Source organism: Penaeus japonicus, unplaced genomic scaffold (genome assembly GCF_977035675.1).
Source record: "Penaeus japonicus unplaced genomic scaffold, GWHDUDI00000001_assembly GWHDUDI00000022, whole genome shotgun sequence".
Taxonomy (NCBI): Eukaryota; Metazoa; Arthropoda; class Malacostraca; order Decapoda; family Penaeidae; genus Penaeus; species Penaeus japonicus.
In genome coordinates this window covers 5,260,389-5,275,388 of record NW_028234424.1, presented here as the reverse complement: position 1 = coordinate 5,275,388, position 15,000 = coordinate 5,260,389, and the positions used below count along the sequence as shown (strand labels likewise).

General features: G+C 35.7%; 1 protein-coding gene across 1 annotated transcript in view; it reads right to left on the bottom strand.

Moving 5' to 3' along the window:
* The window catches only part of LOC122258391 (ATP-binding cassette sub-family C member 10), a 27,052-nt gene that overhangs the window by 4,663 nt on the left and 7,389 nt on the right, over positions 1 to 15,000 (bottom strand). The window contains exons 4-26 of the mRNA XM_043024309.2: positions 14,716 to 14,837; positions 14,329 to 14,512; positions 13,632 to 13,902; positions 13,235 to 13,332; positions 12,642 to 12,764; positions 11,779 to 11,890; positions 10,955 to 11,080; positions 10,452 to 10,577; positions 10,013 to 10,155; positions 8,987 to 9,262; positions 8,633 to 8,750; positions 8,120 to 8,213; positions 7,044 to 7,182; positions 6,748 to 6,937; positions 6,382 to 6,545; positions 5,830 to 6,014; positions 5,114 to 5,252; positions 4,709 to 4,906; positions 4,273 to 4,405; positions 3,860 to 4,070; positions 3,578 to 3,747; positions 1,121 to 1,343; positions 706 to 897 (exon numbers count right to left, since the gene is read on the bottom strand). Coding sequence (XP_042880243.2) covers positions 706 to 897; positions 1,121 to 1,343; positions 3,578 to 3,747; positions 3,860 to 4,070; positions 4,273 to 4,405; positions 4,709 to 4,906; positions 5,114 to 5,252; positions 5,830 to 6,014; positions 6,382 to 6,545; positions 6,748 to 6,937; positions 7,044 to 7,182; positions 8,120 to 8,213; positions 8,633 to 8,750; positions 8,987 to 9,262; positions 10,013 to 10,155; positions 10,452 to 10,577; positions 10,955 to 11,080; positions 11,779 to 11,890; positions 12,642 to 12,764; positions 13,235 to 13,332; positions 13,632 to 13,902; positions 14,329 to 14,512; positions 14,716 to 14,837 — 3,737 coding nt within the window. The remainder of the gene's footprint in view (positions 1 to 705; positions 898 to 1,120; positions 1,344 to 3,577; positions 3,748 to 3,859; positions 4,071 to 4,272; positions 4,406 to 4,708; positions 4,907 to 5,113; positions 5,253 to 5,829; positions 6,015 to 6,381; positions 6,546 to 6,747; positions 6,938 to 7,043; positions 7,183 to 8,119; positions 8,214 to 8,632; positions 8,751 to 8,986; positions 9,263 to 10,012; positions 10,156 to 10,451; positions 10,578 to 10,954; positions 11,081 to 11,778; positions 11,891 to 12,641; positions 12,765 to 13,234; positions 13,333 to 13,631; positions 13,903 to 14,328; positions 14,513 to 14,715; positions 14,838 to 15,000) is intronic.

Genomic DNA, 15,000 nt, shown 5'->3' with positions numbered 1-15,000 from the left:
AGAGAGGGAGAAGAGAGGGGAGAGAGAGGAGAAGGAGGAGGGGAGAGAGAGAGAGGGGGGGGGGGATGATAGGGGAGAGAGAAGAGAGAGAGGAGAGAGAGAGAGAGGGAGAAGGAGAGGAGAGAGAGAGGAGAGAGAGAGGAGAGAGAGAGGAGAGAGGGAGAGGAGAGAGGAGAGGAGGAGGAGAGGAGAGTGGAGAGAAGAGAGGAGAGGGGAGAAAGAGAGAGAGAGGGAGAGAAGAGGGGGGAAGAAAGAGAGGAGAGGGGGGAGAGAGGGAGAGAGGAGGAGGAGGAGGAGGGAGAGGAGAGGGAGAGGGGGAGAGAGGAGGAGGAGGGGGGGGGGGAGGAGAGGGAGGGGGAGAGGGAGAGGGAGGGAGGGATTGAGGGAGGGAGGGAGAGAGAGAGAAATGCTTTCCATTTTCTTTTTTAACATATCATGTTTGTTAAATGTGTAAACCATGATGGTGTAATTTTCCACAGTATCCAAATTCGTTCCTGATTGTTTTCTTTAGACTAAGTATTCAAATATGGATATGACCTAATCATTTATCTATATATAGTCATATCAAGCCCAGGATTATGATCATGCGAGCTTCACTGGTATTGGTGACTCTCCCCATATCCATTAGTTCCAAGCTATATGGAATATTTAAGTAAAAATGCAGGCAACTTCAATCAAGAATAATACAACATAATTAAAACTTACCTTAATCTTTTAAGGCTTAATTTTGAAATGTCCACATTATCAACATATATTCTGCCACGTGAAAGTTCAACCAGCCGGAAGAGAGCTGCGAATATGGAGCTCTTGCCAGCCCCCGTGCGACCAATAATGCCAACCTTCTCAGAAGCTCCCACCTCAAAATTGACTTTCTTCAAAGCATAAGGGTTGTGCTCACTGAAACAAAGACAGGAATTACCTTGTGAGCATTGGGTGGAGAAGTTAAAGATTACATTTACAATTCACTTCAAAATAGTTATGCTCTGAGGTTAAAAGAAGTAAAAGATGGAAGTAATAATCAAGCAAACCTTTCCAACTTTAAATACTTAAAATTGCATTTACTGAAACCTATCTTTGACTCAAATGATGGAAGAAGGGACAAAGGCCTAAAACCACTCACTGGTATCGCAGGGACACATTTTGGAACCGGATCGAGCCATGACTCAGCCAGCCAAAAGGCGGAACGGCAGTGCCCTCCCTCCTCTCTGGCTCCGCACCATCCAGGTACTGCTTGACTCGCTCAACGCTCACCAACTCTCGCTCAGTCTCTGTTAGCGATCCCACCACGTTGTTCAAGAAGTTGCTGATAGTTAGGGCGTAGGAGATGACGAGGCCGACCAGACCTGAGGTGTTTTTGAGTGCCACAGAATTTGGGTAATTTTTTTGTTTTCTTCAAAGGAAAAATAAATCACAACAATCCCAGTAATAAATCAATAATGGCATTAATCATTATTACCATCCCTATGAAAATAACAATTGCAGCAATATTGATAGATAATATTAATGATAACACTGATAAAATAAATATAAATATAATGATGATAATAATGGTACTACTATTACTACTAACATTAATCCATTGCGTACGGGTGTCATGACGTACATGTCGGCACCGATTAGGCCTAAGATATGGGTGGCAATGCGTACATGATGCAACATCGGGATCTGCTCACAGTTGAAGTGCGCACAGTCATGAAGTATTATGGCTGTAACAGTGCTAGCTCTAGAGCTACAGGGTTCCAAAGTCAGCCTAAACTCGCATTTTATGATGGATTTATGGAAAAATATTGTTTGGGCTAGTCTGTGCTACCCGGAGGGATGAGAAAACCCTTTCCCCATCCCTCTAATTTTTAGCCAGTGACACTAGTGTCGTAGGCCACCCGCCTTGATGACCAGTTAATAATTATAACAACAATTTTCTGGTAATATAGTGGTTAAGTACAATAGCTTAATCAAGTATATCAACTGAGTTGACTTCATGCAAACAATGCAATTGCATGGAGCATCCAAGAACCAAGGAAGTAGGAAAATGAGGCAAACCCACTCTGGAAACCAGTCAAATAACATCCACTCCTACTTACATCACTCTGTCAGCTCTATTGCTGTCAGACAAGACCTAGACTTTGCTTTGTGTCTTGCAGTCTGCCTAAGCTTTCTCTCCTCTGTTGTTTCCTGGAGTGTATGTCTTTTTCAACAAAGAACATAGGACAGGCTGTTGATATAGTTTTCTCCCTTACTTATTGAATGCAAGTTTTGTTTGTGATATTCTGATATGAGTGAGTGTTGAATCAGCCCTAGTCTTGAATTTGTTTCCTGCCAAGTATTTTCTATTACCTATTATACCACTATGATTCTTCCTGCTGTACAGAAGAGATGGGACTAGAGAAGACTGTTGTGAGGCACTTGGAGCTGTGTGTGGGAACAATCTAGTGCAAGTTTGACTTAGTGTATATTGATCTCTTGCGCTCTGACCCTCTTCACCATCTCCCCTGCAGGCAAGATGACGAGATTTTGTGCATTGCTCTTTTAGGTCCTTTAATTTTTTCATCTGAAACTTCCCAGCCACTTCTTCAAAAGATCCAGCCTTCCTCCATAAGCTCCAACTCATCAAAGTACCAGAGCAGCTGAGAGCAAGAGCATTGCATCTACCTCATAATCCTCCCAAGGACATCAACAACTCTTTCCAGGAATTAATCAAATCTCACCTTCAACTTTTCACGTTCCAAGGTCATCAGATGCAGGGCTTTGTTTATATAGGCTCCATGAGGCAGGCCAATGGGCCTCAGTGGCTTATTTGAGAAATTGACAATAAATGAGCCTTCATGCCGATCCTTCTCTATGTAAATGGGGGATTTGAATTGGCTTTAATGTTTTGTGTTTTGCCAATACCATACAACCATTTGGTGAGTTCCTAGTTTTTGTTTTTTTTACTTTACACAATTGTATTCATCTAACATAGCACACCCCCTAATTGTTGTAATTTTGTTGTTCTCCCTTCTTTTTCAATTTGTAAATATCACCCTTGGTGGATGGAAAATACTTTTTTCTGCCATGAGGTCTGACATATGGATTCCCCTCTTGTCAGGTGGGCTGTAATACACCTCTTGTCTTCAGGTTTAGGCTCCTAGCAAGGGTCAACTATGTTAATATACTTGATTATAGCGATCACAATAACCTTCACACCAGACATCTGAGACAGAATATAGAAATTTTCCATTAGCTAAATGCCTCATTATAATAATAATGATAATAATACCAACAACTATGATTTTAATAATCATCATCATAAGGATAAAAATTATGATTATAATAAAGGCTACAACAACAAAAAATCATAGTAATAAAAGTCATAATATCTATTAAAAACATAAATCATATTAACCCTCTCTGGACGGGTGGTACACCACGGGTACCGCGCATTCAAGGCCCATTTGCAGGGTGACGTCATACGGCGTCATATATTTAACTGATTTAGGCCTATGCGTTCGAGAGCCCCGGAATTGTAACATGCAAGGCTGGAATGCCCCCGTCATGAGTGGGTTAATAAAATAAAAAAAATCTTAACTTCACTCCATACCTGCTTCAATGGCATCAAAGTGGTGTTGCAGGAGAGCCAGAGCAGCTACCCCTGCCAGCATTGTCAATCCTATCAGCTGGAGGCGGAGGTTCAGCCACTGTGAAGCCACCTGGATGTCAAACTGGGCACGCTGACTGACTTCCAGAAGACTGTCTGCTCTAACACTGAACCTGTTTTAATGTATTCCAATTAAGAGTTACAAATTCCAGCCCTATAAGTTCATCAAATGTGAAAATTAAAGCTGCAAAAATATCAAGATATGTAAAAGGAATAGTTTCCTACCTGTGAACGGCTCTCATTGCACGTATAACTGTGAGACCTTGAAGAGTCTCGGTGAAGTGAGCATAAAGCGGAGAAAGAGACACTGCATGTAGTCTCTTTAGGTCTCGAGAGGTGTGGCGATAGAAATTTTGTACTGTGTAATACACAAAGGCTAAGGGGATGTACAGCAAGGTGATCCAAGGTAAGCTATAGACTGTTACCACAATAGCACCTGAAAATTTATCAGAATATAAATCTTTTCTACTCACACAAACCATCAACAAAATTGTTCATTAAAATACACTAGGAAAATATATCGTCACAAATGTCATTTCACTTTCTACAATTATAATTCAAGAAAATATAATTTATGAAAATAATTTAATAACTTCTTCCTAAACTTTTCTGAGGCTGCACTATCAAAATAAACTAACCAAATAGCCCAAATATTTGAGCAAAGAAGATGTTCATTTGGAAAGGTAGGGAGTCATCCACCGTATACAGATCTGATGAAAAGCGGTTCAAAATGCGCCCAAGAGGGTTGTTGTCAAAGAAGGTTATCTTTGCCTGCAATTAGAGAAAAAAAAACAAATAAAACATTATAAAACATCATTTACATGCACCTGTCTTTCTGTGTCTGTCTGTATGTCATTTCATCCACAAACTGACACAATTTCTTATACTGATATGGAAAAACACACAGGAGGGTGACACAATTTGAATATGTAAAAAGTTAAGAGAAAACTGAATACCATACTTCATTTTAACTCTTCTCTAATATCTAAAGATATCCTGAGCAAAATGTCACTCATCACACAATCAAATTTCTTAAGAATGCACATATGAATAGACTGCACTATGAAAACTTACATATAGTACAGAATCCAACAATCGGCGATGAATATATCTTGCAGCACAAATCCCTCCATAGGCAAACAGGAAAGCTCTCATAAGAGTAAATACAGTATTTGATGCAGCAAGAATACCATAAACTGTGAGATAAAACTTGGTGCTTGGATCAACATCAGCAAAGACGTTGGTATCTGGCAGCTCCTGTACAAGCAACACCTGTGAAAGATTTGTTCCCATGAGTTTCAAGCATACACAAGACATCTCACATGAGATAAATTTCATTTTATATTTCAGTGACAGATTATAAATTACTTCCAATGTTTTCTTTCTAATATCTATTATATCACTGCATACCTCAAAATCCATATTTCCTATTTACATAACAGCAACTGAGCAAGACAAACATAAAGTCAAAGTATTTACTTGATGCACAGGACTTCCAGGAATGAGCCACTGCAGGGGATCAGAGTTTGGGCTGGTCATCTTTGGAGGATCTGGCCGGGTGGCTGTACCAGCCCAGGGTGTCGACATCCCACTTTGCAACAGTACAGTGTTACCAGTGCTGGTAAAGCAATCGGTTACTAATTTTGGTTAGTTTTTTAGATAATATTACATATATATAGCTGGCAATCTCCTCACGTATCTGATATCCAGATGTTTGCAAGAAATGTGAAACAAATAAGTATTCTACCTTATGGGTAGAGTAGACTGCTTTAGATGAGCTTTGACTGTAGGGCTTAATGAGAACTATATGATATAGGTTGAACCTCACAAGTTCAGTATACACTGCTCCTGGATATTGAACAGTTTAGTACAGTGATTTGTCTGTATTTTTATGACCACCAATTGTCCAGCTGTCACCCTGTGATTAATAATCTTATCCTACCTTTAATTACTGATATCTATGAGTAATATAACACATTATTTTTCTATTTTTTTACCCTAAACTTCACTCATCTGGACAGTTTGGTCACTAGCTTACTAGAATAGTAAGGGTTCAACCTGAGTTAATTTTAATATGACTGGCAAGAAAAATAAAAACAAAAATGAATAAATGAAAAATGTGAGGAATAAAAGGAGAAAAGGGAAAAGAAATAATATAAGAAAGAGGAAGTCTACAGATATCTCAAAACACAAACCTGTTCTCAGACGTGACTTCAGAAACCCAGTAGGCCAGCCAGATGTCAGTGAGATTCCTTGAACCCTGCATCAAAATGAATGAGAAGAAGATTGCTGCTGAGAGGATCCCACCAACTGCTGTGGCATAAGTGATGTAAACTGCGTTGCTCAGCTCTCCGAAATCACGCTCCTCCGTTTCGTCAATCTTGTTTGGGTAATGATTAATTGCATTATTGATTATGCTGATAATAACACTGATATAAGATGTATTTAAATAGTATGGAATAATAATTATGAAATATGTCAAAGTTCAGGAAAACAATTTTTTCTTTTGCCTATTTTCCCCTATTGGAATGCATGACTTGCTTTGGCAACCTTTCTTTTCCTAGCATTTTCTTTTGTAACAAATGAAATTAAACTCAGTTTCTAGCTTTTAAGCAAACTTTGATATGTACAAACATGCTACTGAAGAAGTCTTATAAGTAATATATAAAAGATTCACATACAAGTGAGAGTTCTTTTTTATTATGTTGATTTTCTTCTATCTGCTGCAAAATAATCTACTTTCATACCTTTCTCATTGCATCTGAGCTTTTTGAGTGACTTGCAGCGAAAACATCCAAGGAAATCCTTCTCAACTTAGCACCAGATACTTGTGGATCTTCTGCTTCCTCCCACCACTCATCTGACAGCTCTTCCGGGGAGACCAAATTTGGTAAGATTACTGTTGGTGGTCCTGAAATGAAAATTCATGGTTTAGAACAAAGAACGATATTTCCCCTCTCTTGTGCATTCTGCCATGTGATTTGTATATCTCATAAGGAGGTGAGACACTTTCAAAGTCTATGAAGAGTGTTCAACTAAGTTATTTCATTACCAATATACATTCAGAGCATCAACCGACCAAGCAGCATAATTATCCTGAAGACACATCTAACCTTGAGACTCAATAGCTCCATTATCAACTCTAATAACCCAGTCGACTTTGGTAAGAAGCGTCAGATGGTGGGTCGTTAGTACCACTGTCTTGCCTGCCAGGAGACCATGGATACAATGCCTCATTATGTGACGTGCCACAGGACCATCCACGGCTGACAGGACATCGTCTAGGATGTAGATGCTCTTATTCTGGAGACAGTCAACAAAATTTAGTTTTTATGAACAATGCTAGCATCATTTCTATTTGCTGATAAAAAAAATATATGTATATAATACAATTTCCTTTCTATTGTACCTGGTAAACTGCTCTTGCTAAAGCAACGCGAGCCTTTTGCCCACCACTTAAAGATGATCCATTCTCACCGCAGCGAGTCTCGTCTTGGAGTGCCAGTTCTCGAAGATCATCTTCAAGAGCACATGCTGACAGTACAGCCCTGTTGACAACATACACAGACTAACTGTTGCCCTTCCCTTATTGCATGATTATATATATATATATATATATATAAATATTTATATATATATACATATATATATATATATATATATATATATATATATATATTATAATATATATATATATATATATTATTATATATTAATATATATATATATATATATATATATAATATATATATATATATAATATATATATATATATATATATATATATATATATATATATTTATATATATATATATATATATATATATATATATATATATATATATATATATATATATATATATAATATATATATAATATATATATATATATATATATAATATATATATTATATATATAATATATTATATATATATATATATATATATATATATATATATATATATATATAATATATATATATATATATATAATATATATATTATATATATAAATATATATATTTTATATATATATATATATATATATATATATATATATATATATATATATATATATATATATATATATATATACATATAAAAACACACACACACACACATACATATACATATACATATACATGTGTGTGTGAGTGTCTGTGTGTGTGTGTGTGTATGTGTATATATGTGTGTGTGTGTATGTGTATATATGCGTGTGTGTATGTCTGTGTCTGTGTATGTGTATGTGTATGTGTATGTGTATGTGTGTGTGTGTGTGTATATTTTTTTCCTTCTTCCTCTTCATTTTTACTATCATTATGATCATCATTATCATCAAAGTTTTTTTTCACTGCATCAGTAATTACTTCATTCCCATGAAGAATTGCAAACAACAATGATATGGCAATTATTTCAAATCAATGTATTAGGGACTCCATAGCTCACATATGAAGAAATACACATTAAATCTAGAATTCAACTGTACCTGTATCTGTTGGTATCAAGACTGCTGCCAAATAGTATGTTATCCTTTATGGAACCATTTTGAATCCAAGCTTTTTGAGAGGCATATCCAAAACCTGTAGAGTAAAAGAAATCAATACAAATTACACTTTCTAAATCACCCTAAACTATCCTGAAAATGCAAAAATCATGCATTATCTTAATCCTTAGACTGCCAGCAGAATATATATATATGAACTGGTCATATTTTGAATACAATATAAGTACTCTCTAGTGTTTAGAATCTGTAATATAAGTTCTTTCTAATGTTCTAGTTTCATTGATATCTGTGATGTTTTCAGATCATTTTTTAAATTTTGAAAAAAATGAAAATGAAAATAGCCTGGCAGCTATCAGGTTTAAAAAAGGACTTTGTGAACATACATACAGTTGTCAAAGTTATCCAACCAACTTTGCAATAATACTATTTGAATTCTCTACATCTAAATTAAACTACCATATCGGCATAACAAATTACAGGTCAAAGATCACTTACCAGTGTGAAGTGCAGCCACAGCAACAATCCCATGAGTTTTTGCCATTTCTGCTAACAAGGCATGTAGCAGTGATGTCTTCCCAGCACCCACTTTTCCAACAATAGCCACTACTTGACCCTAGATCCAGAAACCATAACATTACAAGAAATGTTTAATATGTCTACTATACATTTATTTACTATGTATTTATCAACTTTTGGTGGTGTTATTTTTCATGAAGTTATATCTCTAATTTCAAAATATGTCCATACTTTTATTTGCAATATTATGAAATCCATAAATAACATATCAATAATATTCCCCCCCAAAAAAAAAAAAAAAAAAATCCTTATGTAGGAACCAGCCTCTCAAACCTTTGAAAGCTGCATGCTGATTCTTCGGAGAGTTGGTAACACCACTTGATTCTCAAAACTTCCATTGAGAGTATCAGTTTCAATAAGAGAATTGCCAGATCCAGATAAGGATGTCTCCACTGAAGGGCTTTTGGGACTCTCAGCTTCAGTTTGAGCTTGTGAAGTGCCATTGGTCCAAGTGAAGCTTCCGTTTGTGATCAGGACCTGCAGCTCAGAGTCTTTGTGGCTCATTTCTGGGACTACAGTGTAATAGTTCATCAGGTCTTGCTCTGGTAGCTGTAAATTACAAAGAAGACTAAAGAGTATGTAATAGTCTTTAATTCATTTGTGAATCTTTATCAAATATACCATGCTGAAGTAGTATCACTGCGTTTCTTTATTACACTATGAGTAAGTCTATTTACTTATTGATGATGGCAATTGTAGTTATAATTACTATTATTGCCGTAATATTCACCAAAATATATGACAATCTGACTCCCGCTCTAATTCACTGGCAATGCAGAATGTACATGGAGAATGAGAAGAGGAAGGTGCCCCTGTGCCAGTGTGGCTGTTTTGTGCTGTGGCACTCACCAGTCATAAGCACATGTCTCCTTCTCCTTCATGTTATAAATATTGACGATGGCTATTTCTTTCCTATTTACTTTAGTACTTCCATCACACTAAATATAATGAATATGACCCTATACTACGATTTTTTTCAACTACAACATTGTTAACCCTATGACGACGGTGTGTCACACTCGTGTGACACAGCTAAATTCCCGATGCCGGGGCGTCATGCCAGTGTGACGTTTCCATTGCAATATTGCAATGGCCCAGTGTAGGGGTTTTCGCGTAGCGCGTGCCCCATCAGGAAAGGGTTAAACAGGTGCACATATAAGTCTCATAATGCAGTAAACCACAAAAAAAGAAGAAGAAAAAAATGGATATACACAAAAATGATTGAATGAAAGAGAGCATGAAAAGTCAAGATATGTTGCCTGAAACTCCCTTGCCCAGACAAAAGTAAAGGCAAGTTACCTCCATGAGTCGCTCAATACGCTTCAGGGAGACCCAAGCCTCAACCAGCCCATTAATGACCCACGGGAAGGCATTGAGGGGCATAATCAGCATGTTGAAGAGGGCTACTGCCGTAAATACTCGAGCTGGTTCAAGAGGATTGCCTGCAAAACACCAAAATCCTTTTTAGGAATAAAACAACGAAATTGGATAAAATATAAAATTTCAAATCAATCTGTGGGGGCAGCAATGTCCACAAATTCAAAATCTACTTCCTTATTTTATGCTGTATCTTAAATCCTGATAGATGTATTGATGAATTTTACAATTATCACATGAAAAAGTGTAAAAAAAAAATAATAACAATAATAACAAACAGTTATAATAAATTAATATAAAATATTGACATATATCAACCCAACACAAATTGTAACAAAAAGTCTGGGTTTATGACAATTACCGAGAGCAATGTACGTTGAGAAAGTAGCAATCGGTATGAGGACAGGCGTGGCAGCCCAGAAGTAGACACAGGCAGCATCAAGGTACTTGCGTCCAGCTAGGGCCTTTATTTCACCATATCGTTCATCTAGTAAGTTGACCAAAACAAAATATTATATTTCAAAATAAAATGTTTATATGAAAAATATATTATCCAAAATATGTGACATTTTTCATTTACAATCACCTGAAAGAAAGAAAACAGAGTTACATCCTTAATGACATAACCTTAAATTATAAATGCTTACATCAACTTCAATGAATATTCAAAACTTAACTACAAAACAAAATAAAACACTAGATTCAAATTATGTCTTTTACTTTTTTAAATTTTCAATTCTAGCTCTTCCTCCTTACTGAACATTACTCTAATATTGCAAATATTTCTCCTCTGCTGTAACTCCTCTCCTATATTATCCTCACTTTCCACTCTCTACTCTCTCACTTGCATCTGACCCAACCTACCTTGTATTCGGTGTTTGAACGTGGCTTCCCATGCATTCAGCTTCACCAACTTAATCATGCTTAGGACCTCTGTCATGAGACCCACTCTTCTATCCTTAAATCCCATCATCTCTACACTCAATTTACCTGCAAAGAAGATCATGAACTTTTGTTTATAGTTTGGATATATATTTATGATAAACATTTTCGTATGACAATGGCTTAAAGAGGTGTTATCTAATTCTCCATTGTTAATCATCCAGAGGAATTTAATTTTGAGTTTCTTTCATTAAGAATTGTAAATTTTTATTTTAAAAAAATAAATAAATGGATAGGGAAATTGACAAATTGTGAAATTTCCGAAAATAGAATAATTATTTCACGTATGCTTACTCATATGTCAAGAGTCATGCTAAGAACATAAATTTGAATATTTTATTTTTTAGAATTTTCTCCAGAATAAAACAAGTTACATTTTTGGAATCTACAGAAAAATACCTACAAGTACAACATAAATATTGGAACTTCAAAATGGGACCAAAACAAATAATCTTACATGAAAAATGTATTTTAATAATCCTTCAAAGTCAATCATTGCTTAACCTATTCATGTTCTGGCTTTGCACGGTTGCAATACCAGAGTTTTCGAACGCATAAGCCTAATGCCTCGAGATCGTCCCCGGCGCCTGATGCAAAAACCACAAAACGTGTCAGCACGTCAACTGGCATGAATGGGTTAAAAGAAAATATATAAATATAAATATACACTGTATATACAAATACTGAGAAGAAAAAAAAAATGGATATAAAAAAAATAATAGCCAGGGAAGACAGTATCAATTTACCAATTTTCGATGCCAGCCACTTGTTGATGGGGATCAGCAGAAGTGTAATTCCAACACCAGCGAGGAAGGCTATTCCAATTTGTACATACAGCAAATATAGTGTGACACTCAACTGCAAAATGAAAAAATTCAAATTACTTTTTTATAACTATATCTAACTTACTTTTTATTTACCTAAATTTTCTTATTACAAGAATGCTTTACCTCTTTTAACTGAAAGTTTGTAATGTTAACCCTTTGATGCATGTTTCACATATATTTGAAATGGCAACAAGTGCATAATGCCAAGAATCATCAGCATCTGCTCACAGCTGAAGTGCATAAACAGTCATGAAGTATCATGGCTGTAACAGCTCTGGCTTCAGAGCTACAGGATCCTAAAATCAATCTAAACACTTGTTTTGTGACCAATTTATGGAAAAATATAATTTAGGGTAGTCTGTGCTGCCTGGAGGGCAGTGGAAATATTTTCCCCATCCCTCTAATTTTTAGCCAATACTGCCAGCATTGTAAAATGCCAGGTTTGACAGCTAGTTTGGTCGTTACATGCATCATTGCCATTAGGTTAAAAACTAAAATATTTTTATGTATGATAATAACCAAAAATATAAAAAATCCTCAGTCATTATTCTTTAATAGCATTACACACACACACACACACACACACACACACACACACACACACACACACACACACACACACATACACACACACACACACACACACACACACACACACACACACACACACACACACACACACACACACACACACACACACACACACACACACACACACACACACACACGCACACACACACGAAAAAAAAAAAATTACATATCAATGTATATGCAAGACTAACCTGCAATGGAAGACTCCAGAAAGCATGGAAGGATTGACAGAAGTTGACAACCCTGTCGGTGTCAGTGCTCATCATATTGACAACTTCACCTGTGGTGAATTTGCTGAGGTTCACAGAGCTTACCTGTATATAGAATACAATATCATTTATTAGTCTATACTCTACATCCAATTTATTTTTGACAATATTACTATCCAACAAATTCAAAATAAACAAATAAATTATCTATACCTATTAATCCATTCTGTCAAATAAAAACAAACAAAAAAGGAATAGGAAGCTGTAAATGATATACAAAATAAAAAACAAACATGTGAAACAAACTTAGGAACATATATGACAAAACAAATTCATTCTACTGAGCAAGAACACACAATTTATTAACCTTAAGGCAGACAATACATCATTACTGAGGATAAAAAGAATAATTCACAAACAGAATATACTGAATCATACTTTTATACAAATCAATTAAAATAATCCATACTAAAGAATCTGTAATAGCAATAACAGGTACAATGATAATAATTACTAAGTACTAATAATTATGATGATAAATAAACAAATGTTACACACTGACAAATAAAGCTTACCAAAAGGACTTTCCGATATATTGTTGACACCAAAGCAGCACGGAAACGGAGATTAACTTTAGCCATCAGGTAGTTGTAATGAATGCTGCAGAAGGTGGCTGAAATTTAGGAAGAAGCTTTAATCTGGGAAATCAAAATAATCCATTTTAAAATTAAGAAGAAAATGACAAATAAAAAAAATAGAGGGTAAATATCTATATTGGTGAAAACTTGACAAAAGTTGATAATCTTCATGTTTCAGGTGAAATTTCAATTACTGTTACAGTAATGATTACAGTCATAGTAAAAATAATAACAACACTGATGATGATGATGATGATGATAAAATAATAACATTGATGATAATGATGATGAAAAGGAGGCAACTTCATAAATATAACAAAAGTAAAATACTCACCAACCAGAGCCGCACCACATAGACCACCAGCATACGTGTATCCTGTAAGAGTTTGCTCATCCTTTTTCTCTATGAAGGTTACCAATTCATGGAGCAACAACGGGCCAGCAAATCCCAGGCCATCACCAACGAGCTTCAGAACTCCAATGCTATAGAACTGCACCCCAAAACACTTGTGCAGGACTCTTAACAGTGAGTATTTATTCTGCTGCGGTGTCGCTTCCGTGCTCTCTCCTGGCAGAGGTTGATTCACCAGGATTGTTTTATGGACCTGTTGATTGTATTTATGTTGCATTTGGATGTTGCACATGTTTTATCATTGGTTTTCTTTTGATTTTGCAACTTAATCTGACATCATACTTGGGTCAATCTCAATTTGAATTTACACTAGTTATTAACATTTAGTCATTTCAGAGTATAAAATAAACACAATTGAAGCGCCAAAGATTCCTCTCTAAGTTAGGGCATAAAAGGAATGAATATCTATGAACTATAAACCAATTTCCTCCATATATGAGTTCTGAATTTGTATTCACCACTTGAAAATGTTTTTCAAATCTAACTTTTCACCTTATACAGATAATTCATAAATAAAATTACAACACTTCCATTGGCAATCAATGCATCACAATATGTACAACAAATAAATATATAAACAATGTAGAAAAGTCAATGATAACTCAGAACTCATCCCTACCTTCTGTGCAATGACATCTGTGCGCATTTCAATCGGTAGGTCATGCAGATCATCTTGCGTGCGAAGGTGTCCTAATGCCCCTTTCTCCATCAGAGCATTAACCCAGTAGAAAGTCAGATATGATAAAATATTGACTCTTTCTTCTGCAATACCCAAATGGAAGGGATCTGCTGCCTCGTGGAAGCTAAAGTGAAAAAAACGTTACTTGTGAAAATCTAAAATTAATTTCTTATATATGCCAGTAATTTAAACAGGCTCGGATTCCAGAAACAATAAATGAATAGCATATGATAAAAGCATCAACTAATTCCTTTTGTGCAGCTGGGCCTAATTCTCTGTTTGAAAATTAGCACAAACTTAAAGATTCTAAAAATCAGCATAACTCACCCGCTGTAGTCATTATATGATGTTTCCATGAGAGGAGTGCGTTCAGTGGCCTCTCTCCTGAATTCATGATAGTGTGAGGTCCCAACACTGCCCTTTGGGAACAGCGTAAACATATACACAATCTGAAAGATATATACATTTTTTATAACATTATTCATTATACAACTCTAGAAGCTGCTTCAGATTTACCTGAAGTGTTTATGAATTCCAATTTGGTAAATGCATATGACTAAAGATGAAATAACTTTTCTATGTATATGCACTCTGAGGGTACACATGTATGAG